The 25,305-nt window shown below is 45.3% G+C and overlaps 1 protein-coding gene across 1 annotated transcript; it reads left to right on the forward strand.

The window, feature by feature from the left end:
* The first annotated feature begins 22,765 nt into the window (after positions 1-22,765).
* On the forward strand, positions 22,766-23,958 carry LOC137807040 (uncharacterized). Its single transcript, XM_068607462.1, has 2 exons — positions 22,766-22,906; positions 23,539-23,958. The coding sequence occupies exons 1-2, from the start codon at positions 22,766-22,768 to the stop codon at positions 23,956-23,958; spliced, it is 561 nt and encodes a 186-aa protein (XP_068463563.1).
* The last annotated feature ends 1,347 nt before the right edge of the window (positions 23,959-25,305 follow it).

Here is a 25,305-nt window from a genome sequence, read left to right on the forward strand (position 1 = left end):
CAAGATTCATCTTGCTTGGATAGAAGACATCCAATTGAACATGGTTAAGAGATATCTAAAAGATACACATTATTAACTCTCTTACCTACCAACATTACCTCTTTGGTGTTGGGTAGACAGATTTCACATGTGTTTGTCTTGAACATCACTTGATATCCCTTGTCACAAAGTTGGCTAATGCTCAGCAGATTGTGCTTTAGGCCTTCAACAAAGAGCACATCATGGATTACCAAGTTGTCCTCATCTCCTATGGATCCTCTTCCAAGAATTCTTCCTTTGTTGTTGTCTCCATAGGTGACATGACCCTCTTGCTTGAAGGATATTCTCAGGAACTTTGATTTGTCCCCTGTCATATGCTTGGAGCATCCACTGTCCAAGTACCAAAGTTGCTTGCTCTCCTCCACGATTTCCCACAAAAGAGATTTTCAAGTACAAAGGTTTGGTCCCCTTATGAATGTGGGTCCATCTGGTTTATACTCATCAATAAAAGCTTTATTTCCCTTGGGAATCCACTTCATAAGCCCTTTAGGAACAACATGTTTTCTGATTTTACAGAATCGCACAGAATGGCCTCTTTTCACGCAATAGAAGCATGTAACAATCGGTTGTTTCGATGGTCTAATCGATTGTTTCTCTAGCATTTTCGAAAATGATTTTGAAAATCTATCTTGTTTGTTTTGTGGATTAAAACCCAATCCAGATTTTCCAAAAACACAATTTTGAGATGCTAGCACACTCTCAAAGTTTGATTGGCCTTTAGAAAGCTTATCCACTATTTTAACAAGATAGTGGACCTTCTTTTCAAGATTTTCACAATTTTCACAAACTAGAGTATCACACTTGCAAGAGGAGTTTTTGTAAATGATTTCCAGATTTTCAAAATCCATTTTTGAATGTTCTAAATCCTCTTCCAGTGTCTTTACTCTATTTTCTAGCCAGTTGTTCTTTTCTTTTAACCGATTGTTTAAGAGAGCCAATCGGTTGGCTTCTTCATGCGTTTCTTGAAAGGCTTGAAGCAATTGGCCATAATTTTCAGAGTTTGAAGAGTTTGATGAACTTACACTACTTGAGTCATCCTCTTTTCTGGCCATGAAGCAAAGATTGAGGCTTTTCTTGTTTTGCCTTCTCTTTCTTCTTGCTTGACCTTTTGTCATTGCTTCCTTTGGTTCATGAGCAGCCTTGAGTGTCTCCCACATTTCCTTAGCAGTTTTGCACTTTGATATCCTGAAAAATTCAATAGTATCTAGTGCAGGCTGTAATGTTTTGAGCAGACTTATCAAGCTGAGCCAACTTACATTCATCATCTGTCCATTTGGACAAAGGTTTTGTAATGAAAGAATTTTCCTTTTTGAACTTTGAAATGTAAGGACCATTCTCAATTGAGTCCCAAATTCTTTGACCAATGGATTCAATAAAGATTTTCATTCTTGCTTCCCAAAACTTATAATTCAATCCACAGAAAAAAGGTGGTTTGTAGATTGAAGCACCCTCCTCAAGAGATAGTTTTCCAGCCATAAAGAAAATTTTAGATGAACTTGAATAACTTTCAAGAACCAAGCTCTTGATGCCAATTGTTAGAATATATGGCCTTAAACGAGAGGGAGGGTGAATTTTTTAAGAAAGATTTTCGTAAACTTTTAACCTTAGAATGAAAATTCTTCAAGAACACCTTGATTAAGAATTCAGTTTTTCAAAACACAAAGCAAAAGCACAATGCTGGAAAAACAATCGGTTGTTTTAGCGAAACAATCGGTTGTTTATACCAGTTTTAAAATGACAAAACTGAATTTAAAGAGATAGGGATAAAGAAATTGTACACAGTTGTTGTACCGTCCCGTATCCGGGTGTTGACTAAGTCAAGGTCAAAGTCAACACCAGGAGTGATGGATATCCACTAGGAGAGGATTTTATTAATGAAGGAAGAGGATTTTCACCTACACATTTGAAGTTCTTCCTTCTAGTCTTCTCACAAATTAAAAGAAGTCAAAGAGAAGATCAAGCCTAAAGATAAAGAAGTCTACAAACTCTCAAATAATAGGCTTCATATTAAATATCTCTCTTTATAGTTTCTTTTAAATTGTAAATAATATAGAATAATGTTTAGAAAGGTGCTTAGAGGGAAACATGAGACACCTCTTTTGTAAAAGCATCTTTAGGCTTTAGCTTAGCAAATTCTAGAAGCTTGGGGAGTGAGCTTAGTAAGGGGGGTGTGATCTTAGGAGTTTTTTGGGTAGCTTAGGGAATAAGCTATGTAAATGACCAGCCCTTACTCCTATAAAAGGAGGGCTTAGGTCCTTCACAATTCAGATTGGAATTTTATAGTAGAGAGACTATACTCAATTTTGGAGAGAATTTGTGAGTTTTGAGTCTTCCTCTTCTTTGCCTTATCTTGTGAGCTATGGTGAGCTTCAAGTGGTGGCACTCCATCACTTATCTTGGTTCAAGGTTCCAAGTGGCGTGAATGGCTTCTTCCAATTCTCAAAATCCAGCAAGCATCTTCTTCTATAAGTGTTCTTCTTCCCTTTTCTTCAATTTTCCATTCGGTAGTTTTGATTCCTAGAGTTTACTCCTTTTTCTACCGTTTAATTTTGTGTTTCCAGCATTGTGTTCTTAATTCTGTTTTGGTTCAGTAGCTAGCTTTTAAATTCTGTCCAGTTTTAATTCTTGTTCTTCTTTCCTTTTGTTTTGATTCAATTTGACAATACATGGACTTCCATATGAGTCTTGGTTGGTGCTTAGTTTTGGTGAGTTCTTGAATTTAGAACATTGATCCAATTCTAAAGTAAAGTGCCTTTCAAATCCAGCTCAAGTTGTTCCTAAGAATGTCAAGAATCATGTGTTCTTGTAGTTACATTCACATCATGTGGTATCTAGAGTCTAGGCTTGTTTTTGCTTAATTCTTGAGTTGTATTGCACTTTACTTTCAAGAGCTCTTTAATTCAAGTTGTTTACCATTCTGTTTTAGGATTTATTTTGAGTTTTCTTGCTGTTTTCTTTTGTTACACCATGTGTTTGTGAAAAGGACTCTAGCACTCATTGTTCATATGAGTATGGCTGCTCTTTTGGAATGGCATTCTCCTTCCTAGAGCTGACCTTAAGCTTCCTTTCACTTGTGGTTATACCTTGTTATATGTCTTTTAATTTTGTAATCATGTCAAGTTTTGTCTTAGTCATGTTATTCCATAATTGTCATTACTTCTAGTAGTACTTTTATTGCTTTAATTGTTTCTTGCTTTGGTTTACTTTCTGTTTTTTGAGTTTATTGCTTGATCCTTTGTGCATTTTCCTTTTTAGATTTGAGTTCATGCTTGTATTTTCATTCTATACAAGTTCCTTTACACAATTTCCATTATGTCTTTGCTAGTTCATCATACTGTTTTTCATTCCTAAATAGGCTCCTCTGTTTTCTTACAAACGTGCTTCTGTTTTCAATTTACTGCAATTAATTGGCTCATAGGAAATTTCTGAAAATTTGGATTTACATACTTCAAAGTGTTACAAAAGCATAGAAAAAAGAATCACTCAAAAATTCCAAGTACACAAAAAATGATAAATAAAATACGAAAAGTGTACAATACTGCCGAAAAGAATACGGTAATTGGGCAGCAATTTTGAAAAATTTATTTCTCTCAATTGGCTTACTGTTTTTACCTCATTCCAGTGCCATTTTTGAGTTAAGACATTGAAGTTTCTGTGGTTAATTTTTCACATTCCAGTTCGCTTTCAATCGGTACAGTTAAATCTGTAAACATAGCACAGTTTGCTTTTAAAAAAAAAATAAATTCCAGTAGCTGTTTTCTGTTTTCTTTAATCTACTCTAGCACTTTTCTTTAGGACTCTTTTTGTGTGCCTTCTTTATTCATTGAGTTCCTTATTTTTCTTGATTGTCTTTCATTCATATTCTTTCTAGTTTGTCATACATTACTCTCTGTTTTTGGTTTAGCTTTTATTGTTTACACCTTTTTCTTGCTTGTCTTTTTGTTCTTCTTAAAGTTGTGTGGAGACTTGTTCTTAAGTAAGTTGGTTTGCTGTAACATATTTCACTTGAAGCTACTCCATTTCACAAGCAAGGCTTGGTTGAGGACAAAATATTTTCTTGGAGTGGTTTGAGTGCTTTCTTGGGCATTTTCCAGCAACCTATATCTCACTGTTTTTAATTGTTTAACAAGTTTCTTTCACTGTTTTTGTTTGCTGTTTTTGTGTATTTTCTGCTCATGGCTCATTTCTCTAGTGGAGAGTCCTCCAAACCGTGCTCACCACAAAAGGCAGCCCTTTATGAAGACTTAAAGAATGCCAAGCAATCCAATGCTCACTATCTTGAGGTGATAAGGAAGATGGAAGCACGGCTCCAAAGTTTGGAGTTAAACCGAGAAGAAATGCATCAAAACCGTGAGAGAAGAACTCCTCCTCCTAGTCGGCATTCTTCAAGGCACTCCCATGGTTATTATGAAGATAATCCAAGGCCAAGACATCATCACCATGAAGAGAGGCGCCAACATGTGGCTGGCCCTTGTTCTCCAAATGTAAAACTTCCTAGTTTTAGTGGTGATAGTGATCCCAATGTATACTTAGGATGGGAGGCTAAGGTTGACCAAATTTTTGATGTAAATGGGGTTAGGGATGAGCATAGGGTTAAGTTAGCTTCTTTAGAATTTTTGGACTATGCCATGCAATGGTGGCATCAATACCTCATGGACATTGACCTACACAAGAGGCCGCCCGTGGTCTCTTGGAACGATTTGAAAGCATGTTTACGCGCTAGATTCGTACCCCCACACTTTAGGAAAGACCTAATGTTGAAACTCCAACGGTTTCATCAAGGCACGCTAAGTGTGGATGATTACTTTAAACAACTAGACACGCTTTTAATTCGACTTAATATGGATGAGAGTGAGGAAGCTAAGATAGCTAGGTTTGTGAGTGGCCTTCGAAGGGACATTCAAGACGTGGTAGAGTTACAAGAATATTCTTCTTTGGAAAATGTGGTGCACCTTGCTAGCAAAATTGAAAATCAACTTGCAAGGAAAAATGCTTTCAAAAATTCTTCTAAGGATAACTACTACCACTCTTCTTGGAAAAATAAAAATAACTCTTTTTCAAATATCCCTTCTAAGGACTCTACTTTCAAACCTAGAGAGTCTAAGCCTTCCACTTCCAATTCTAGGCCTAAATCACCACCTAAATCGTCTAGTAAGAAGTGTTTTAAATGCTTAAGCTATGGACATATTGCTTCTAATTGCCCTTCTAAACGAGCTATGTATATGCATGATGGGGTAGATAGTAGTGAGCATGGGTCCGAATCTTCTAGACATTCCTCACCTTCTAGATCCCCAAGTGAGAGTGAAAGTGAAAGCCCACATGAGGGTGACCTATTAGTAATAAGACGCATGCTTGGACAAGTTTTAAAACCTTTTGATGAAACTCAAAGAGAAAATATTTTTCATTCAAGGTGTCTTATTAGTGATAGAGTATGCTCTTTGATTGTGGATGGGGGGAGTTGTGCGAATGTGGCAAGCACAAGAGTGGTAGACAAACTTGGATTGCCTACCATCTCTCATGCCAAGCCCTACAAGTTACAATGGTTGAGTGAGGTGGGTGAGATAGTTGTTAACAAGCAAGTCCTCATTACATTTTCTATTGGTAAATATAAAGATGAGGTCTTGTGTGATGTTGTCCCAATGGAAGCCACACATATTCTTTTAGGTAGGCCATGGCAATTTGATAGAAAAGTTTTTCATGATGGCTTTACCAACAAAATGTCTTTTCACTTCCATGGACACAAAGTCACTCTTAAGTCTCTCTCTCCAAAGGAAGTACATGAGGACCAAGTTAAAATGAGAGAAAAAAGAGAGAAAGAAAATGATATAAAAAATTCCAAGAGAAGCCTTCTCATGTCCACACAACAAGTTAAAAGGGTAATAGTTACTCAAAAGCCTATTTTTTTAGCTATTCCTAGGACTATTGACTGTGAGTCGGCTAAGGATAGTCCCACATGTTTGGACAATTTGGTAAAGGACTGTGAAGATGTGATTCAAGATCCTCCTAAAGGCTTACCACCTTTAAGAGGGATTGAACACCAAATAGACTTAATGCCCAGGGTTTCTTTACCACATCGTTTAGCATATAGGACCAATCCCAAAGAAACTCAAAAAGAAAATGAAAAGGAAATTGAAGTACATGATAAACCGAGTCTTAATACCTTCTCAACTCAATCACTTTTGTTGACTCGTGTTACGCCTACAAGGTCTTCTTCTTCTTTGTCATTTTCATTACCTAAGGTTCCTACTTCCACACCATATTGGATAAAGAATGTTAAGGATGATTTTTTCATATTTCCTATTTTACCAAATAATATCATTCCTAAACAATCTTTTCCAACATGGTCTGTGTATAGACCATCTTTTTCTGAACTCCCAACATTTCAAAGTGATAAGTCATGTTTGCCCATTTCTTCTTGTCTTCTCTTATATAATAGCAAACTGACTTTGTTTTATGCAGGAGTACTGAATTCGTGGACGAATTCTCTCCAACTCGGGGAGTATGATGGATATCCACTAGGAGAGGATTTTATTAATGAAGGAAGAGGATTTTCACCTACACATTTGAAGTTCTTCCTTCTAGTCTTCTCACAAATTAAAAGAAGTCAAAGAGAAGATCAAGCCTAAAGATAAAGAAGTCTACAAACTCTCAAATAATAGGCTTCATATTAAATATCTCTCTTTATAGTTTCTTTTAAATTGTAAATAATATAGAATAATGTTTAGAAAGGTGCTTAGAGGGAAACATGAGACACCTCTTTTGTAAAAGCATCTTTAGGCTTTAGCTTAGCAAATTCTAGAAGCTTGGGGAGTGAGCTTAGTAAGGGGGGTGTGATCTTAGGAGTTTTTTGGGTAGCTTAGGGAATAAGCTATGTAAATGACCAGCCCTTACTCCTATAAAAGGAGGGCTTAGGTCCTTCACAATTCAGATTGGAATTTTATAGTAGAGAGACTATACTCAATTTTGGAGAGAATTTGTGAGTTTTGAGTCTTCCTCTTCTTTGCCTTATCTTGTGAGCTATGGTGAGCTTCAAGTGGTGGCACTCCATCACTTATCTTGGTTCAAGGTTCCAAGTGGCGTGAATGGCTTCTTCCAATTCTCAAAATCCAGCAAGCATCTTCTTCTATAAGTGTTCTTCTTCCCTTTTCTTCAATTTTCCATTCGGTAGTTTTGATTCCTAGAGTTTACTCCTTTTTCTACCGTTTAATTTTGTGTTTCCAGCATTGTGTTCTTAATTCTGTTTTGGTTCAGTAGCTAGCTTTTAAATTCTGTCCAGTTTTAATTCTTGTTCTTCTTTCCTTTTGTTTTGATTCAATTTGACAATACATGGACTTCCATATGAGTCTTGGTTGGTGCTTAGTTTTGGTGAGTTCTTGAATTTAGAACATTGATCCAATTCTAAAGTAAAGTGCCTTTCAAATCCAGCTCAAGTTGTTCCTAAGAATGTCAAGAATCATGTGTTCTTGTAGTTACATTCACATCAAGGAGTCAAGGTCAACACAAGGCGTCGCCTGGGTAAAGAGGCGCCACGTACCACTGACGCCAAGAGGAAGCATCGCCAAGGCAAGACGCTGCCTAGGTCAAGGCGTCGCCCAACCAGGGCATCGCCCAGATCAAATATTACTAAGGCAAGGCAATCACAGTGTAGTTCCCCGATATCCATGGGTAGGAAAGACCATGTAGGGAGCGACGCCGTGGGAAGGCCTCAGGTCCCGATGATTCGGGAGAGTGATAAAGAGAAGAGAAAGGTGGCTTCAAGGCCATAGTAACAACACCAGTGTAGGGCAGCCTGACTCGTGAAGTACCCCTGCCGCCCCAGAGACGCCTTTGGGACAGATACGACTCAACAGGAAGGTCACGCCCAGGGTAGCCGGGTGCAGGGTACGAGAGGAAGGCAGATACGCTCTTGAAGTGAGTGACTAGATGATTGGGGGCATGAGTTGGCACCCAAAAAGTCACCCCTTGCGCAGTAGCACTCCCAGGCAGGAGGACTCACACGTAGAAACGTCCCCAGATGGGCAGAAACGCCCCCAGATGGGGTCATGGCGTCGTGAGGCCCTCCACATGTACGACAGCCAGGTCAGAATGGAAACACCCTTTAGTCAGGTACCAGGTAATTAAAGTCATTCAATACAGTTTCTGTTTCGAGCGTTCAGGTACTATAATGGCTCCCAAGCGTTTCAACGTCTTAAATGCGCTACGTTTTCTAATTAGACGCCTTAATTGAGTGCGTTACGTTTATGATTAAAAGCGCTTTAAGGCGCTTTAAATGCTTGGGTAGTTTAAATAGCGCTGAGAATGTTGGGAACGGGGTTCGAGGTTTTGGCAAATTTTCCCAGAATACACTCCAGTTGCTTGCTCGAAGTCGTGAGGCTACGCACAAGGGACTGGAAAAGAGGTTGTTTGCCAGAGCGAGAATATACACACAATACACAGTTCTTTTTACCACCTTCAGAGTGCCATACGCGGTGCTCAGATACGGAGGTGCACAGTTTTGGTGTTTCTTGCTGGCTGACTTGAGCGTCGGAGTGCAAACGGCCGCTAGGGCGCCCTTTTTTCCTCTTTTTGCAGGAATCCACAGGTAACCAGTGGGAAGGAGTCCCTAGCTGACGGTTGAGGTCGCGCACAAAGACGTCACAGGTCAACCGGACGAAACATTTGGCGCCCACCGTGGGGCCGATATAAAACATCAGTCCCCTCACAAGTTCGAAAAGATCTACCAAGTTACAACAACGTTTGAGGAAGTTGGAAGAGACCGTGACAATGGCCCCTACCAAACGAAGTACAGCACGCGCAGCCCCAGCAGAACTATCCATGCAACAGGTCCTGGAGATAATGCGGGGGCTGCAGGAGGATATGGCGGAGTCGAAGATGGAACAGGAACGCATGCAGGCAGATCTCGAAGCCTCGCATGAGAGGAATGAAGAGCTCCGCCGCGTAAACGAGGAGTTGCGCCGGGGTCTGAGAAATAATCGGGGGCAACGTGAACATGACGAGATGGAGAACCACTTCCCGCCAAGGGAGTTTTCCACTCCTTTCTCGCAGGAGATTCTGGATGCAGTGATTCCAAACACGTTCGCGGGGCCCAAGGTAATCTTCACCGGGATGGAGGACCCTGAGACGCACCTCGCTGCATTTCACACACAGATGGTCCTGGTAGGCGGTTCTGACGCTGCCAAGTGCAAGCTCTTTATGAGAGCACCTTGATTGGGATGGCTATGGACTGGTTCATCAGCCTCCCGGACGGTCATATCACATCTTTCCGACAACTGTCACGATTGTTCAGGGAGCAATACCTAGCAAACAAAGCCCCGCCGCCGGTCTCCTACGATTTGTTTGATGTGAAACAGTATCAAGGGGAGACCCTCAAGGAATACATCAACCGCTTCGGGGCCCAGGTGGTCAAGGTTGGTACGACAGATGAACCTATGATTGTGTACGCGTTCGTGAAAGGCGTATGCCCCGGTCCCTTCGGAGAATCCATCATTCGCAACCGCCCTAGGACTTTTGCAGAACTACGGCGTCGGACGGTAGAGCATATCGCTTCTGAGGGAGAGGTGTGCGTGAAGCGCACCAGCGTCGTACCCTCACGCCCGAGGGGACCGGCGCGAGCTCAACCCGCCAGGGTCAATGAGACCACGACGGGAAGGAAGAAGCCCGAGGGGAGACGCCCCTACGAGGCCAGAAAGCCCCAGCCCCAAGGTTCAGCAGGAGGCGATCGCCCGGCCAGAGAAAGAACAAGGCCGGGGAGATACAATTTTGTGGTGGAATTGAAGGACCTGATCGCCGTGCCCAATATAGCTGAGAGATTGAGGCGACCAGCGAAGTCTGATAAGGTGTTAGGGCCTCGGAAAGACTCTTGGTGTGAGTTCCACGAGGCTTTCGGTCACCACATTGATAACTGCCTTCCGTTGGGATACCAGCTGGATGAGCTAGTGAGAACCGGGTTTTTGAAGGATTATGTCGCGGAGCCCACGACGACCGCCACCTTGCCGCCGCCGGCGGAAGAACCAGCACACGAGACGCCGATTCTCGGCGAGGTCCATACCATAGCTGGAGGATTTTCCGGCGGAGGTCCCACCGCCTCCCAGCGGAAGAAATACGCGAGGGGGGTGAACTCGATCGAAGAAAGACTCTCGGGTGCGCCATGGGAGTCGGACATCGTATTCACGAGAGGGGATCTCAGAGACGTGGTGCCGCACGACAATGACCCCGTGGTCATCTCAGTTGTCACGGCGGGAAGAAAGGTGCACAAAGTACTTGTCGACCAGGGGAGTTCAGCAGACGTCATGTTCTGGTCGACATTCAATAAGTTGCGATTATCCCCCGACCTACTGAGGCCCTACACAGGATGCCTGTATGGGTTTGTGGACAACTAGGTGGAAGTCCGAGGCTACCTGGAATTAAGGACTACGTTCACGGACAGAGAGGCCTCGCGTACCGAAAGTATCCGGTACTTGGTCGTGAATGCCAGCTCCGCTTACAACATCTTGTTGGGCAGGCCGGCGTTGAACCGGTTGAACGCAGTGGCCTCCACACGCCATATGAAGATGAAGCTTCCAGACCTCAGTGGCAAGGTGATAGTCATCAAGTCAGATCAGGAGGAAGCAAGAAAATGCTATGAGAACAGCCTGAAAACGAAGAGGGGCGTGTTCATGGTGTATGAGCGTCCGCCGTGTGCAGACACGACGATGATTGAGGCGACGCCCGCGAAGGCGACGCCAGAGATAGATGCACACATGGAGGAAGGCCCCGACGACGCAGCGCCCGTGGAAGAGGCGGCGCCCGTCGAGGAGGGTAGCAGGGAACAACCGGCGGCCAACGCCGTAGAGAGGGAGATTGGTGGCAAGACATTCAAGTTAGGAAGTTTGCTGAGCCCAGAAGAACAGGAAGGAGTGGCAGAAGTGATTTCGCGCCACCTGGATGCCTTCGCATGGTCCGCCTCGGATATGCCCGGTATCGACCCTGATTTCCTGTGTCACCACCTCAGCATGGACGCCACGGTCCGCCCCGTGCGCCAAAGTAGGAGAAAGTTTAATGAGGAGCGACAGCAGGTGGTGAAGGACGAAACGCAGAAGCTGTTGAGTGCTGGCCACATCAGGGAGATTCAATACCCTGAGTGGCTGGCCAATGTCGTCTTGGTGAAAAAGGAGAATGGAAAGTGGAGGATGTGCGTGGACTTCACGGACTTGAATAAGGCGTGCCCAAAGGACTCGTACCCGCTGCCCAGCATCGACGCCTTGGTGGATAGTGCGTCTGGCAGCAAGGTGCTGAGTTTCCTGGACGCCTTCTCAGGGTACAACCAGATCAAGATGCACCCGAGGGATGAGAATAAAACTGCATTCATGACTGAGACTTGCAGTTACTGCTATAAGGTGATGCCTTTTGAGCTGAAAAACGCGGGCGCCACATACCAAAGGTTAATGGACAAGGTCCTGGCGCCCATGCTCGGGAGGAATGTGTACGCCTATGTAGACGACATGGTGGTGGCGTCGCAGGATAGGGCACAGCACATGGCGGACCTGGAGGAGTTGTTTGTCACAATATCCAAGTACCGCCTCAAGTTAAACCCTGAGAAGTGTGTCTTCGGGGTAGAGGCCGGTAAGTTCTTGGGTTTTATGCTCACAGAGAGGGGGATAGAAGCGAACCCCGACAAATGCGCAGCGATTATCGCCATGCGAAGCCCGACGTCGGTGAAGGAAGTGCAGCAGCTGACAGAGCGGATGGCCGCACTCTCGAGGTTTGTCTCTGCCGGGGGAGAGAAGGGGCACCCATATTTTCAGTGCCTCAAGAGAAATAGTCGTTTCGCATGGACTGACGAATGCGAAGCGGCATTCATTAAGTTGAAAGAATACCTGGCGACGCCACCGGTCCTCTGCAAACCGGTAACAGGCGTGCCCCTCCGGCTGTACTTCGCAGTAACGGAACGAGCTATCAGCTCAGTGCTGGTCCAGGAGCAGGACCAGATTCAAAAGCCCATCTATTTTGTAAGCCAAGCCTTACAAGGCGCGGAAACCAGATACCAGGCGTTGGAGAAGGCAGCGTTGGCGGTGGTATTTTCAGCCAGGAGGCTCCGTCATTACTTCCACAGCTTTACGGTGGTAGTGATGACAAACCTCCCTATACAGAAGGTGCTGCAGAAGCCTGACGTGGCTGGGAGAATGGTACGCTGGGCGGTGGAGCTGTCAGAATTCGACATCCAATACGAGCCTCGAGGATCATCAAAGGGCAAGTGTATGCAGATTTTGTAGCAGAACTCTCGCCCGGAGGGGAACAGGAGGTGGAGGTGGGCTCGCAGTGGTTGCTCTCGGTTGATGGCTCTTCCAACCAGCAAGGGAGTGGTGCGGGAATAGTCTTGGAGGGACCCAACGGCGTGCTGATTGAGCAGGCCCTGCGCTTTGCCTTCAAGGCAAGTAACAATCAGGAAGAATATGAAGCCCTGATAGCAGGAATGCTCCTGGCCAAGGAGATGGGCGCGCAGAACCTCCTGGTGAAAAGCGATTCCCAGCTTATTACGGGGCAGGTGTCGGGTGAGTTCCAGGCGAAGGACCCACAGATGGCGGCATACTTAAGATACGTCCAACTATTGAAGGGAGCATTTAACGCTCTTGAGCTGATACATGTCCCAAGGGAGCAGAATGCCAGAGCCGACCTGCTTGCCAAGCTGGCCAGCTCAGGCAAAGGGGGTAGGCAGAGGACAGTGATCCAGGAGACGCTCAAAGCTCCGCGTAAGTTCGTGGAAGATAACAGGGTGAATGTCCTCCAGATCTGTACATCAAGAGAGAGTCCAAGGAATCATCGCTCTCTAACCCAAGATACGCTGAAGACGCCTCGCATCAGCACATACGCGGACATGCCTGAAGAAGAAGGGCAAATGCAGGTATGTGTCCTAGCCGAGGGAGACACCTGGATGATGCCATACAAACGGTACCTGGCGGATGGGACTCTCCCAGTGGAGCCGGAAGAGGGTAAGAAGGTCAAAAGAAATGCCGCAAGATATACTCTGGTGGATGGGGTGTTGTTCAGACACGGGTTCGCACACCCTATCCTAACGTGCGTAAATGGCAACGAGTGTACCAGGATAATGGCGGAACTCCACGAAGGCATTTGCGGGAGCCACGTAGGGGGAAGGTCTTTAGCCTCCAAGGTGATACGTGCAGGTTTCTTCTGGCCGACAGTAAAAGAGGACTGCGCGTGACACGCCCAACGCTGTAGGCAATGCCAAAAGCACGCCGACTGGCACAAGGCGCCGCTAGAAGAATTGAGATCCATATACAGCCCGTGGCCTTTCCATACATGGGGAATCGACATCCTGGGCCCGTTCCCACTGGCAATCAGGCAGATGAAGTATTTTATCGTCGCCATCGAATACTTCACCAAATGGATAGAGGCAGAGCCCGTGGCACAGATCACCGCGCACAAGGTCCAGCATTTTGTGTGGAAGAACATTGTGTGTCGCTTTGGCGTACCTAGGCGCTTGATATCCGATAACGGTACCCAGTTTGCCAGTCAGCAGTTGAGAAATCTGTGCACTGAGATAGGTATCAAGCAAGTGTTCGCGTCAGTCGAACACCCCCAGACCAACGGGCAAGTGGAGTCAGCAAACAGAGTTCTGCTGAGGGGGCTAAAGAGAAGGTTAGAGAAGGCCAAAGGGGCGTGGGCGGAGGAAGTTCCAAGGATCGTATGGGCATACCACACCACGCCCCAATCTTCTACCATGGAGACGCCTTTCAGTTTAGTGTACGGGTCGGACGCGATGATCCCGGTAGAAATACATGAAAGCTCACCACGTTTTCAAAACTTTGTGGCGGAGGAATCCAACGAAGAAAGGCGGGTAAACCTGGATCAACTAGACGAAGCCAGGGAAGAAGCCAGAATAAAAGCTGAAGCAGTGAAGAGAAGGGTAGAGTGGCAATATAGCTCTAAGGTAAAGCCACGACAGTTTCAGATCGGCGACCTAGTGATGAGGAAAGCCCACCCATACGAGCTGGAGAATAAGCTGTCTCCCAAGTGGATCGGACCCTTCAGAGTTACTGAGGCTAAGGGCAACGGTTCGTACAGCCTAGAGACCTTGGATGGAGGTCCTATCCTGCGCAGTTGGAATGCAGCCAATCTAAAGTTTTATTTTAGTTGACTTATGTAAAGCAACTATGTAACAGTCTTGATAAAGGGGACGCTCTTTTTCCCCTTCCGGGGTTTTTTAATGAGGTCACCCAAATAAAAGAAAAAGCAAGTTTGAGAAAAAGCCGTGCCTTGGTTTTCAGCTTTTATCTTTCTCCGTTTAAAGTAATGTGAGGCGTCGCCAAGAAAGAAGGCGTCGCCTAGGAGAAGGCGTCGCCTAGGTGAAGGCGTCGCCAAGAGAGAAGGCATCGCCTGAGTGCAGGCGCTGTTGAGGAACATGACGAAGGAAAAGCGCACAATATGCGAAACGTGTGCAAAGTAAAGCGGCGTTGCAAAAAATCAAGTATGGTATAGAAAAGTTGATGTTACAAGCAATGTTCGATACAATGGGAGTAACGCGAATGGGGCAAATATTACAAATCATGCAAAAACACGAACGAGCCACTTCTCAGTGGCCATCGGAGTCAGCACTGGAGGAAGACGAAGCCCCGATCCCAGCCCGCAGAGCTCGGGTAAGTCGTGTCCTCCTCTCTTGGTTTATTTTCGAACCTGCACCAAGGGAGATGAATGTGTCAGAGGCACCATGAAGCAAAACATGCACAGATAGAAAACAATAAAGGCGGAAGTTTCTAGGGCAGTGACTCATACACATATACTTTTCGAGAGTTCCAGCGTTGAACTCCAAGCTGATCAAGGTGGCGGAGTCAAAACTTCCCGCCTCAGCAAGAATCCGGCAAGCCACTTGGTCACTCGGAGCCAGCTTCTTGAAGGGTTTGGTTTTGAGGGCCCTCGCCTCTCTCACCCAGTACAGTGGAAAACCATCCAGAGCGGTGGGAACGAGGTCAGTGCAGCAGATCTTGAAGAACCGGCCTTTCCACCCGGTGAATGAGTTTTGGAAGGGGGTTAGGAGAACTCTCCCAGGAACGTTACTGAGAGTTACCTAGAGGTTGTGCCTTTGCCTCTTCACCTCAAAGAAGTGAAGAAAGAGGTCAATCGAGGGTGCACAACCTAGAAATCCGAAGAGGATGTCAAAGGCTTTGACGAAGGCCCAGCTGTTGGGGTATAACTGGGCCGGAGCGGCATTGATCTCCGTCAGCAGTTCCTTCTCAAACTGGGAGAAGGGCAGGCGCACGCCGATGGTCTTGAAAACCACTTGGTAGAAGTAAAAGAAGGGGACCCCATCGTTGGCCCGTTCATTTCCGCATACTGGCTCCCCTAGAGTGCAAGGGAGCACAACAATGTCTTCGTCGTGCCTCCTCGCGAAGGCACGGTGATCATAGGAGCATGAATCCCCTTTGTGTTCCCTTATGGCCCTGGTGGAGAGTAAGCATGAGCATTCGTCAAGGAGCTCCATCGAAGCCCACAGATACAAGTTTTTGGGGTCGACCCTGGGGGAGTAGCACAAGACGACATTCTTGAACAGACTCAGGAAGGTTTGAAGTTTTGGCAAAGGTAAAACGCCGGTGGGAACAAACACTGGAAGAACTCTTCGCGAGAGGAGAAAGGGTGCAGTTAGGTTACGAAAGGCGCAAAAATGATGAGTGCAGTTTCAAAGTCTTGAAGAATTAAATATAGCGGTTAGAGCGCCAAACGACGCACATGGAGGTATTGCAGTTAGAGCGCTAAACGACGCGAATGGATGCACCGCACGATCGAGCCACGTGGCAGAAGATGGAAGGATGGCCCTGGCATCCCTGGTTAAACTCAGAACACATCGTATCGACAAAATGCCCAGTGGTACGATGCGCCGTTGAAAGTGGGTCAGGGGCACAGTAGGAGTCAGGATCAAGTCGAATGACTGAACGTCCCATCAGCCATACAAGAAGCGCCACGTGGATTAAGTCAAATGACTGAACGTCCCATCAGCCATACAAGAAGCGCCATGTGGTTGGCACGAGCAAAACCTTGAGCTCTTCGCTTTCCTCAGGCGTCGACCAAGGCCAAGGTCAAAGTCAATGTCAAGGTAAAGATGACGCCCAAGGCGACGCCAGCATGAGACGCCCGAGGCGTCGCCTAGAATGACGCAAAGGGCGACGCCAGTGTGAGACGTCGCGGACGTCGCCAACCAAAATATCAGCAGGGCCGCCTCCCCGATGCCCACAGGTAGGAAAGACTGTGGAGGGAGACGAGACTGCCAAACGCCAGCGAGTCACTGGCAGGGTGTTCCCCGATACCTATGGGAAGGAAAGACCATGGAGGGAACGATCCCCCCCGGAGCACTCGACGTTTTAGACACCCGGGACGATACGGCGCTGCTGTAGCAGGCCTCTCCTTAGGCGTGGGCGCCGGGCGTTAAGGATCAAGGAAAGACTGTGGAGGGAGACGAAATCGAAGAGGGCAAAGTTAGTCACTGGCGTCGCCTCCCCGATACCCACAGATAGGAAAGACTGTGGAGGGAGACGAGACTGCCAAACGCCAGCGAGTCACTGGCAGGTTGTTCCCCGATACCTATGGGAAGGAAAGACCATGGAGGGAACGATTCCCCCCGGAGCACTCGGCGTTTTTGACACCCGGGGACGATACGGCGCTGCTGTAGCAGGCCTCTCCTTAGGCGTGGGCGCCGGGCGTTAAGGATCAAGGAAAGGACCGTTTTGGTGTTAGAGACACCCCGTGGACGATACGGCTCCACTAGGTGAGCCTCTCCATGGGCGTGGGCATTGACGCGTGACCTTTCCCGGGCATACAAGGCCGCCAACGAAGTGAAAGAAACGGGTATAATACAGGCAAAACAACCAAAGCACGCGAAGGCAAAGAATGAGAATAAGATAACACAGGCAGAATTCTATGTCGCGAGGGCACGAAAGTAATCATACAAAATCCCAGAGTTGTAGCAAGAGTGCAGACGATTCAAAGAATTACAAGTTTATCAAAGAAGGTTAAAACAAGTATAAAGGAATGGGCTGATGATCGAGGGTGGCGGCTCAATCGTCCATCTCCAGAGGCACGACCTTTCCATCAACAATGTGGTGAGTGGAATCGCAGTTGGAAATGTCGATCCCCGGGTTCATGCAGACTGCTTGGGCCAGAGCTTCCTGGAATCCCTCCTCGAAAGTGCCCGCCATGTCCTGGATGAGGGCCTTTTTGTCCTTCTCTAGCTCCTCAATGGTGGCGTCCCCAGAAGCTACCTGCTTCTCCAAAGCCTCCTTTTCCACGCGAAGCCGACTGACCTCGACCTATAGCTTGTCGTAGTCAGCCTGGAGAAGGCCCATAGCTTTGGCCTGGGTAGCCATTTCCCCCTCCATCCGCTCCATCTCGTCAGTCTGCTCACAGCAACGGTCCTTCAAGTCCTTTTGAACTTCCGCGTCAGCTTCGACTAAGTCTTGAAGGCCCGTTAACTGAACTTGGAGGGTGACTTCCCGAGTATAAAAGTCAGCCTTGAACCCCATCGCCTCTGCCAGTTGCTTTTCAGCCTTTTCCTTGGCCTCTTGAGCCTGCTTCAGAGTGCTTTGGTAGGCCTTGTTTTGGCATTCCAGGGTTTTCTTTTCCTCTTCCAGGGCAGTTACCCTTGTTTCCAAGGCCTGGAGGGTTTGAGCTTGCAGGACAGCATTTCTGGCCTGGGCGCGCCATTCAAGGGCCACCGCCAAGAAGGCCCCCAAGTAGAAAGGCATGCCCTCCTTCCTGTCGGTGCCCTCTGGCATAGTTCCGCCACTGAAGCCCCTCATCAGATGCATGATTGGAGGGGGGATGGCGATGAGATCGGGGGCGGCAGCGACGGGAGCAGGGGAAGCAGAGACTTCTGCCGGTGGCGGAGGCGGGGTAGATTCGGCGCCTTCGCCCCCTTCCTCTTGGACTGTTGTGGGGGGAAGTGAGGTCGCACTTGGAGGGTTATCCATGAAGGAGTTCCCTCCCTGGGGTGACGCCTCTGGCAGAAGGGGAACTCGCGCAGATTTCCTCCTCTTGAAGGGTGCCACACCTTCCGAGTCCTCATCATCCGATAAAATCTCCAAGACCCGTTTCCCTTTGTCAAGGGGGGTTGGAGCCGGCGACGAGGCCACGGCTAGAGGAACGGCGGCGATGGGCAGAGGAGAGCCGGGAGTCGGAAAAGCCTCGGGGCCATGTGGAGATGACGAAGATGAGCCTAGGGGGGCTTCGGTGGTGATCGGTGGTGGCGGTGGCAGAGTTGGTGGGGGGATCGGATCAGCAGCAGGGGCGGAGGAGGCGCCCGCCTTGGCAGCACGAGCCTCCTTCATCGCTTTCGCCAGCATCATCCTTTTGGAGGCGTCCATCACCGATCCTACATCCAAATAGACCAAGCAGCAGAAATCAAGGCCAAAGCAACTATACAAAATTACAAAGCGCATAGATGCGTGAGATGCAAGTCACATGGCACAATGGAAAACAAGTGGAAGAGGCTGTGGGAACAAACATCCGGTAGCAAGGTGTTCACAACAAAAAGGATGAGGGGAGAGTCTCTTACCAAAGTATGTGGTCAGGGCGTGAGCATTGTATTCGCTAGCAACAAGCTTCAATGTATCAAAAACGATCCCCAGCCCAGCCAAGGCTTTGCTTACCTCCCTGTCAGCAGGAGATAGCTCTTCCAGGGCTTTGGCCCTAAGCAGCTTAGGGCGCTCCGTCCAATAAAGGGGAAAGCCGTCCAAGGCTGTGGGGTCGTGCTTGGCGCTGCACACTCTAAAGAATTTCCCTTTCCAGTTTTTGTAAGAGTTTTGGAAGAGGGAGATCCCCACGATGAGCTTCCAGGTCCTGGAAGGTAGTCAGGCTGGTACACTCGTTCAAGAGCTCGTCGGGGGCCCATGGGTAGTAGGCTTTGTAGTTGGACTTGGGGGTCTTGGGGGAGGAATCAGACTCCGCATTCGTGCGCGTCATGGTGTGAATAAATAGCTGGAGAAAGAAGAGAGGAAAAAGGTTTTAACAAGTGTAGCCATGACAGGAAGGGGAGTGAACCCCTGGAAACACCACCCACGCGAGAAAACCCAGAAAGAAGGAGAAGGGAACAGAGAAGGAAGGAGAAGCGGAAGAACGCAGTAATGCATAAATGTCAACAGTCCCAGGCAGTTCAATAAATCATGCAATGCGACGAAAGGGAAGAGTCGTCGATGTGCGAAAATCATACCTTTGCTGTCAAAGTGAAGGCAGAAGGAGAGCACGGGAGGGAGAGAGCAGAAATTGCAGAGAAAGGGGTTGAAGGCGATGAACAGTGCAGAGACGCAAAGGGAATGAATGTAACAGTGGGGTGAGCGCGGGGTTTGGGGGTAACTTGAACGTTACATTTGCAACCCAAGAGGCGCTAACTAGGAGCCGTGAGATCGTGCCACGTGTCAAAGGATCAATCGCCCAGGGGAAACGCAAGGGTCTCTAGAGGCTGGCCGTACGATGGGCCACGTGGCGCGCGATCAAGGGTAGCCCCAAAAGGTGTTATTTTCCCCGTTTCAGAGGATGTCCAATCAGTCATTAAGAGCGCTCCTATGGTTCAGAGAGTGTCACGTCAATAGTTCGAGAATTGTTGAGTTAGCAGGGAGTGACACGTCATCAGGGTCGCACGTGGACGGCGTGGGCGAGGCCTTAGTCTTTGCGCTGAAGACAAGTCTTCGGCTTAAGACTGGGGGGCTAGTGTACCGTCCCGTATCCGGGCGTTGACTAAGTCAAGGTCAAAGTCAACACCAGGAGTCAAAGTCAACACCAGGAGTCAAGGTCAACACAAGGCGTCGCCCAACCAGGGCGTCGCCCAGATCAAATATTACTAAGGCAAGGCAATCACAGCGTAGTTCCCCAATATCCATGGGTAGGAAAGACCATGGAGGGAGCGACGCCGTGGGAAGGCCTCAGGTCCCGATGATTCGGGAGAGTGATAAAGAGAAGAGAAAGGTGGCTTCAAGGCCATAGTAACAACACCAGTGTAGGGCAGCCTAACTCGTGAAGTACCCCTGCCGCCCCAGAGACGCCTTTGGGACAGATACGACTCAACAGGAAGGTCACGCCCAGGGTAGCCGGGTGCAGGGTACGAGAGGAAGGCAGATACGCTCTCGAAGTGAGTGACTAGATGATTGGGGGCATGAGTTGGCACCCAAAAAGTCACCCCTTGCGTAGTAGCACTCCCAGGCAGGAGGACTCACACGTAGAAACGTCCCCAGATGGGCAGAAACGCCCCCAGATGGGGTCATGGCGTCGTGAGGCCCTCCACATGTACGACAACAAGGTTAGAATGGAAACACCCTTTAGTCAGGTACCAGGTAATTAAAGTCATTCAATACAGTTTCTGTTTCGAGCGTTCAGGTACTATAATGGCTCCCAAGCGTTTCAACGTCTTAAATGCGCTACGTTTTCTAATTAGACGCCTTAATTGAGTGCGTTACGTTTGTGATTAAAAGCGCTTTAAATGCTTGGGTAGTTTAAATAGCGCTGAGAATGTTGGGAACGGGGTTCGAGGTTTTGGCAAATTTTCCCAGAATACACTCCAGTTGCTTGCTCGAAGTCGTGAGGCTACGCACAAGGGACTGGAAAAGAGGTTGTTTGCCAGAGCGAGAATATACACACAATACACAGTTCTTTTTACCACCTTCAGAGTGCCATACGCGGTGCTCAGATACGGAGGTGCACAGTTTTGGTGTTTCTTGCTGGCTAACTTGAGCGTCGGAGTGCAAACGGCCGCTAGGGCACCCTTTTGTCCTCTTTTTGCAGGAATCCACAGGTAACCAGTGGGAAGGAGTCCCTAGCTGACGGTTGAGGTCGCGCACAAAGACGTCACAGGTCAACCGGACGGAACAGTTGTTTATACTGGTTCACTCCAAATCCAGAGCTACATCTAGTCTTCTCAGAACCTTGAGGAAATCCACTAAGTAATCACACCTTGATCACTTACACACCAACCAAGAGAATGACCTTGAACACCTCAAGAAACACACTCTCCTTGGCCAACACTAAGATTTCTGATCTTGAACACCTCAAGAACACACAGCCAATCTCAACAAACACACAAACGAATTGTTCAACAGATTACAAAGATTACACTTCTTACAGATGAATATCTGAAATCAATACAAGTAGAATCCTATTCCAGCACTTTGATCAATCACAAAACTCTTAGCAATCTCAGCTCTTTGAAAAACTCTTTAAAAAAACTTTGACAAAAGATTCTTAATTCTCAAATCTGTTTTTCTGAATATATTCAAAGATGTAGTTTGTTATCAAATCTTAACAAACTCTTAATTGCATTAAAAAGATTGGGCAAAGCATTTAATGACTGGAGCGTATTCAGTTAAAGCATTTAAAGCTCAGTCAAACACAAAACAGTTTTTCTGTTATGGTTCCAAAACAAACAATCGGTTGTTTCCTCGAATCAATCGGTTGTTTTGGTACTTAACAGTTTCAACCATTCAAAAACAGTTTTCAAACTTTCTCAAAACACCTAAGTATAAACAATCGGTTGTTTCGACAAAACAATCGGTTGTTTCAACTTAGTTTGAAAAACATTTTACTTTTATAAAGATTGAGATGCTAATTGCTTTAGATTTAAACAAGGGTGGATTACAATAAATAAACTACCCCAGAACAAAGCTTAAACCAGCACAACAACATCAAGCAAAGCAGAGGCTTCAACATCCTTCAAAGGATTTGGATTCTTCAAAACATTGAACACCACTTGGTTCAACAGTGGGGTCGACCATGGATGATGCAGTACATGATGATCGATTGGACGACATGATTTGTCATGTGCGAGCTGAGTCTTTTGCAGAAGCACATGGATATGGAACTATGTCAAGCGATGCAGATATGTAATCTGTTCCTTTCATGATTCTTGTATTTGTTCTTTAATAAACTTGTAAAGTGTGTGGAAATCCTGTAAAGTTAGAGGGTGTTTTGACTAAGGGTGTGTATAACAAAGAGGGTGTTTTGACTAAGGGTGTGTATAGCAAAGAGGGTGAGTGGTTCTTGTGGTATCAAGATCACCTCTTTGTGTTTGTGTGAGTTGTAATCTGTGATTGGTTACTAGTGGAACCCAGTGGTTATTCTGGAAACTGGATGTAACTCAAGGTTGAGTGAACTAGTATAAATTGGCTGAGTAATCTCTCTCTCTCTCTCTCTCTCACACACACACACACACATTCCTTATAAACTGTTTGTTTTAATTCTGCTTTTGCTGCTGCCATAAACAACCGGTTAAAACGAAGTTTCAATCGATTGAAATTCTGTAACAGTTTCTTTTACATTGTTTGATTGGCTTCCTTGATTGCTTTTAGTCTGTGATTGTTGATAAAGCTTCATTCTTGTTCAATCTTTGCAAAAATATTTTGGTAAACAATTCACCCCCTTTTGTTTAAGCCATTAATTTCAAAAATTGGTATCAGAGTTAGATTCTTGAAAGATATTCAAGTTCTGTTTTTCTGAAAACTATTTTAATGGCTAGCAAGTTTTCCTTTGGGGAAGGTGCCTCTTTAAATAAACCACCTCTATTTTGTGGAGAAAAATTATCAACTTTGGTGTATAAGAATGAAATTCTTTGTTGACTCATTAGATAGAAAAATCTAGAATGTTATTACAAACAATGCTTTCATACATCTGCTTGAAAATAATGTTGCCTCATCTAAAAATGAAAGAGATCATCTTGATTGTGTAGCTAAGAGTTTCAAAGTGTATCTTAGCCAAAGAAATGCGGAATAATCTTGAGAGAATTCACAAGAACTCAAGAAGTGCTTGGCTGGACAAGGATGAATCCTCTGTTGGATCATCTTCTTCATATTTCAATATGGATATCTGTCTTATGGCAAGAGAAGAATCTGCATCAAACCAAGTAAGTACATCTTCCTCCAATAAAAATGTGATAGTTATTACCAACTTCTTCAGACTTTCCAAGAGACTCATGAAGAAGCTAATATATTAACCCTTTCAAATAGTCGGTTGAAAAGTGAAAACAACTGGTTGAAAGAGAGAATCAAAGTTCTGGAAAAAGATTTGAACAATTCAAATGCTAATTTTGAAAATCTAGAAATGATTTATCAAAACTCCTCTTGCAAGTGTGATTCTAGTATTTGCAAAAATTGTGAATCTCTTCTAAAGAAAGTTTTGTATCTTGTGAAAACAGTTGACACAATTTTAAAAGGTAAATCAAATCTTGAGAATGTTTTAGCATCTCAAAAGTGTGTTTTTGGAAAATCTGGTTTGGGTTTTAACCCACAAAGCAAAAACAGTGGTTGTTCAAAACCTTTTTCAACCATCACAAAAAATCAACCGGTTGTTTGTTGTTTCTACTACATGAGAAAGGGTCACTATGTCAGATTTTGTAAAATTCGAAAGTTTTCTGTTCCTAAAGGTATCCTAAAGTGGGTTCCCAAGAATCCTAAGGTTCCTTACAATCAAATTAACATTCTTGGACCCAAATTTGTTAGGGGACCAGATCTTGCCACTTGATTTTGAATTTTGCAGGATTCCTTGGTGAGAAAACAACATCTATGGTACTTGGGCAGTGGCTGCTCCAAGCACATGACTGGAGATGCATCAAAGTTTGTTAGCATCACTCTTAAACAGGAAGGGCATGTGACTTATGGAGACAACAACAAAGGGAAGATCCTTGGCAAAGGTACCATAGGTAATGAAAATAGCTTTCTAGTCTATGATGTTCTCTATGTAGAAGGGCTCAAACATAACCTTCTCAACATAAGCCAGCTCTGTGACAGAGGCTACCAAGTCACATTCATAACTAACCCATGTGAAATTCGACTACCTAACTCAAAAGAAGTTCTACTTGTTGGTATGAGATCAAACAATGTCTACTTACTTGACATTTCTAACTACATCTATTGGTTGTCTATTAACAAAGCACGAGGAATCTTGGCTTTGGCATAGAAGGTTTGCTCAAATGATCTTGTTATTGGCTTACCCAAACTCAAGTTTGAGAAGGAACATGTGTGAGGCTTTCCAAAAGGGGAAACAAACTGTTTTGGCTCATAATTGCTGCCTAGAACGACTAGTTTTGATAGCTATAAATATGGCATTTATTTTAAAACAAAATACACAAGTTAGATATCAAATACAGTGAGATTGAGATTGACTTTGAGAAAAGTTTTTCAAAGGTTTGCAAGATTGCTAAATAGCTGTGCACTGGTTCAAGGTCTAATCATAGGAGCTTTCTGATTCGTGTAATCTCAGGCGTAATTTGTTCCTTTCATGATTCTTGTATTTGTTCTTTTATAAACTTGTAAAGTGCGTGGAAATCCTATAAAGTCAGAGGGTGTTCTGACTAAAGGTGTGTATAGCAAAGAGGGTGAGTGGTTCTTGTGGTATCTAGATCACCTCTTTGTGTTTGTGTGAGTTGTAATATGTGATTGGTTACTAGTGGAACCCAATGATTGTTCTGGAAACTGGATGTAGCTCAAGGTTGAGTGAACCAATATAAATTGGCTGAGTTATCTCTCTCTCTCTCTCTCTCAATTCTTATAAACTGTTTGTTTTAATTCTTCTTTTGCTGCTGCCATAAACAATCGGTTAAAACGAAGTTTCAACCGATTGAAATTCTGCAAACAGTTTCTTTTACATTGTTTGATTGGCTTCCTTGATTGCTTAGTCTGTGATTGTTGATAAAGCTTCATTCTTGTTCAATCTTTGCGAAAAATTTTTGTAAACAATTCATCTCCCTCTTGTTTAAGCAATTATTTCTAACAGAAAGGGTGTGAAAGTGCCATAAGGACATTCCTCAAATGTTTAGAGCCTAGTGTCAATGCAAGATTTGAAGTTAGTTGATTGCCACATCTTGATACAACAGTTGCTACCGGTAACTATTCGTGGGATTTTACTAAAAAATGTTAGACATACCATAACCCCTTTGTGCTCATTCTTCTCTTCCATCTATTGTAAAGTCACTGATCCATTAAAACTAGATGAACTTCAAGATGAAATTGTTGTTATCTTGTGTGAATTTGAGATGTTTTTTCCTCCATCTTTTTTTGACATCATGGTTCATCTAGTTGTGCATCTGGTAAGAGAGGTTAGATTGTGTGCACCAGTGTACTTAAGATGGATGTATCTTGTTGAGCGGTATATGAAAATTTTGAAAGTTTATGTGAAAAATCATTATTGTCCAGAAGCTTCAATGATTGAAAGGTACATAGCTGAAGAAGTATTGATTTTTTTGTTCAGAGTACATGTCAAAAGCAAATCCAATAGGTCTTCCAGCTAATTCATGGCACCACAGGC

Source organism: Phaseolus vulgaris, chromosome 11 (assembly GCF_000499845.2).
Source record: "Phaseolus vulgaris cultivar G19833 chromosome 11, P. vulgaris v2.0, whole genome shotgun sequence".
In the NCBI taxonomy this organism is placed as follows: Eukaryota; Viridiplantae; Streptophyta; class Magnoliopsida; order Fabales; family Fabaceae; genus Phaseolus; species Phaseolus vulgaris.

Bases quoted from the DNA above. Each gene is read 5' to 3' on its own strand.
- LOC137807040 (XM_068607462.1), top strand. From the start codon at position 22,766: ATGCGGAATAATCTTGAGAGAATTCACAAGAACTCAAGAAGTGCTTGG. The intron at 22,907-23,538 runs GTAAGTACATCT...TGAATTTTGCAG, and splicing joins AAGAATCTGCATCAAACCAA to GATTCCTTGGTGAGAAAACA.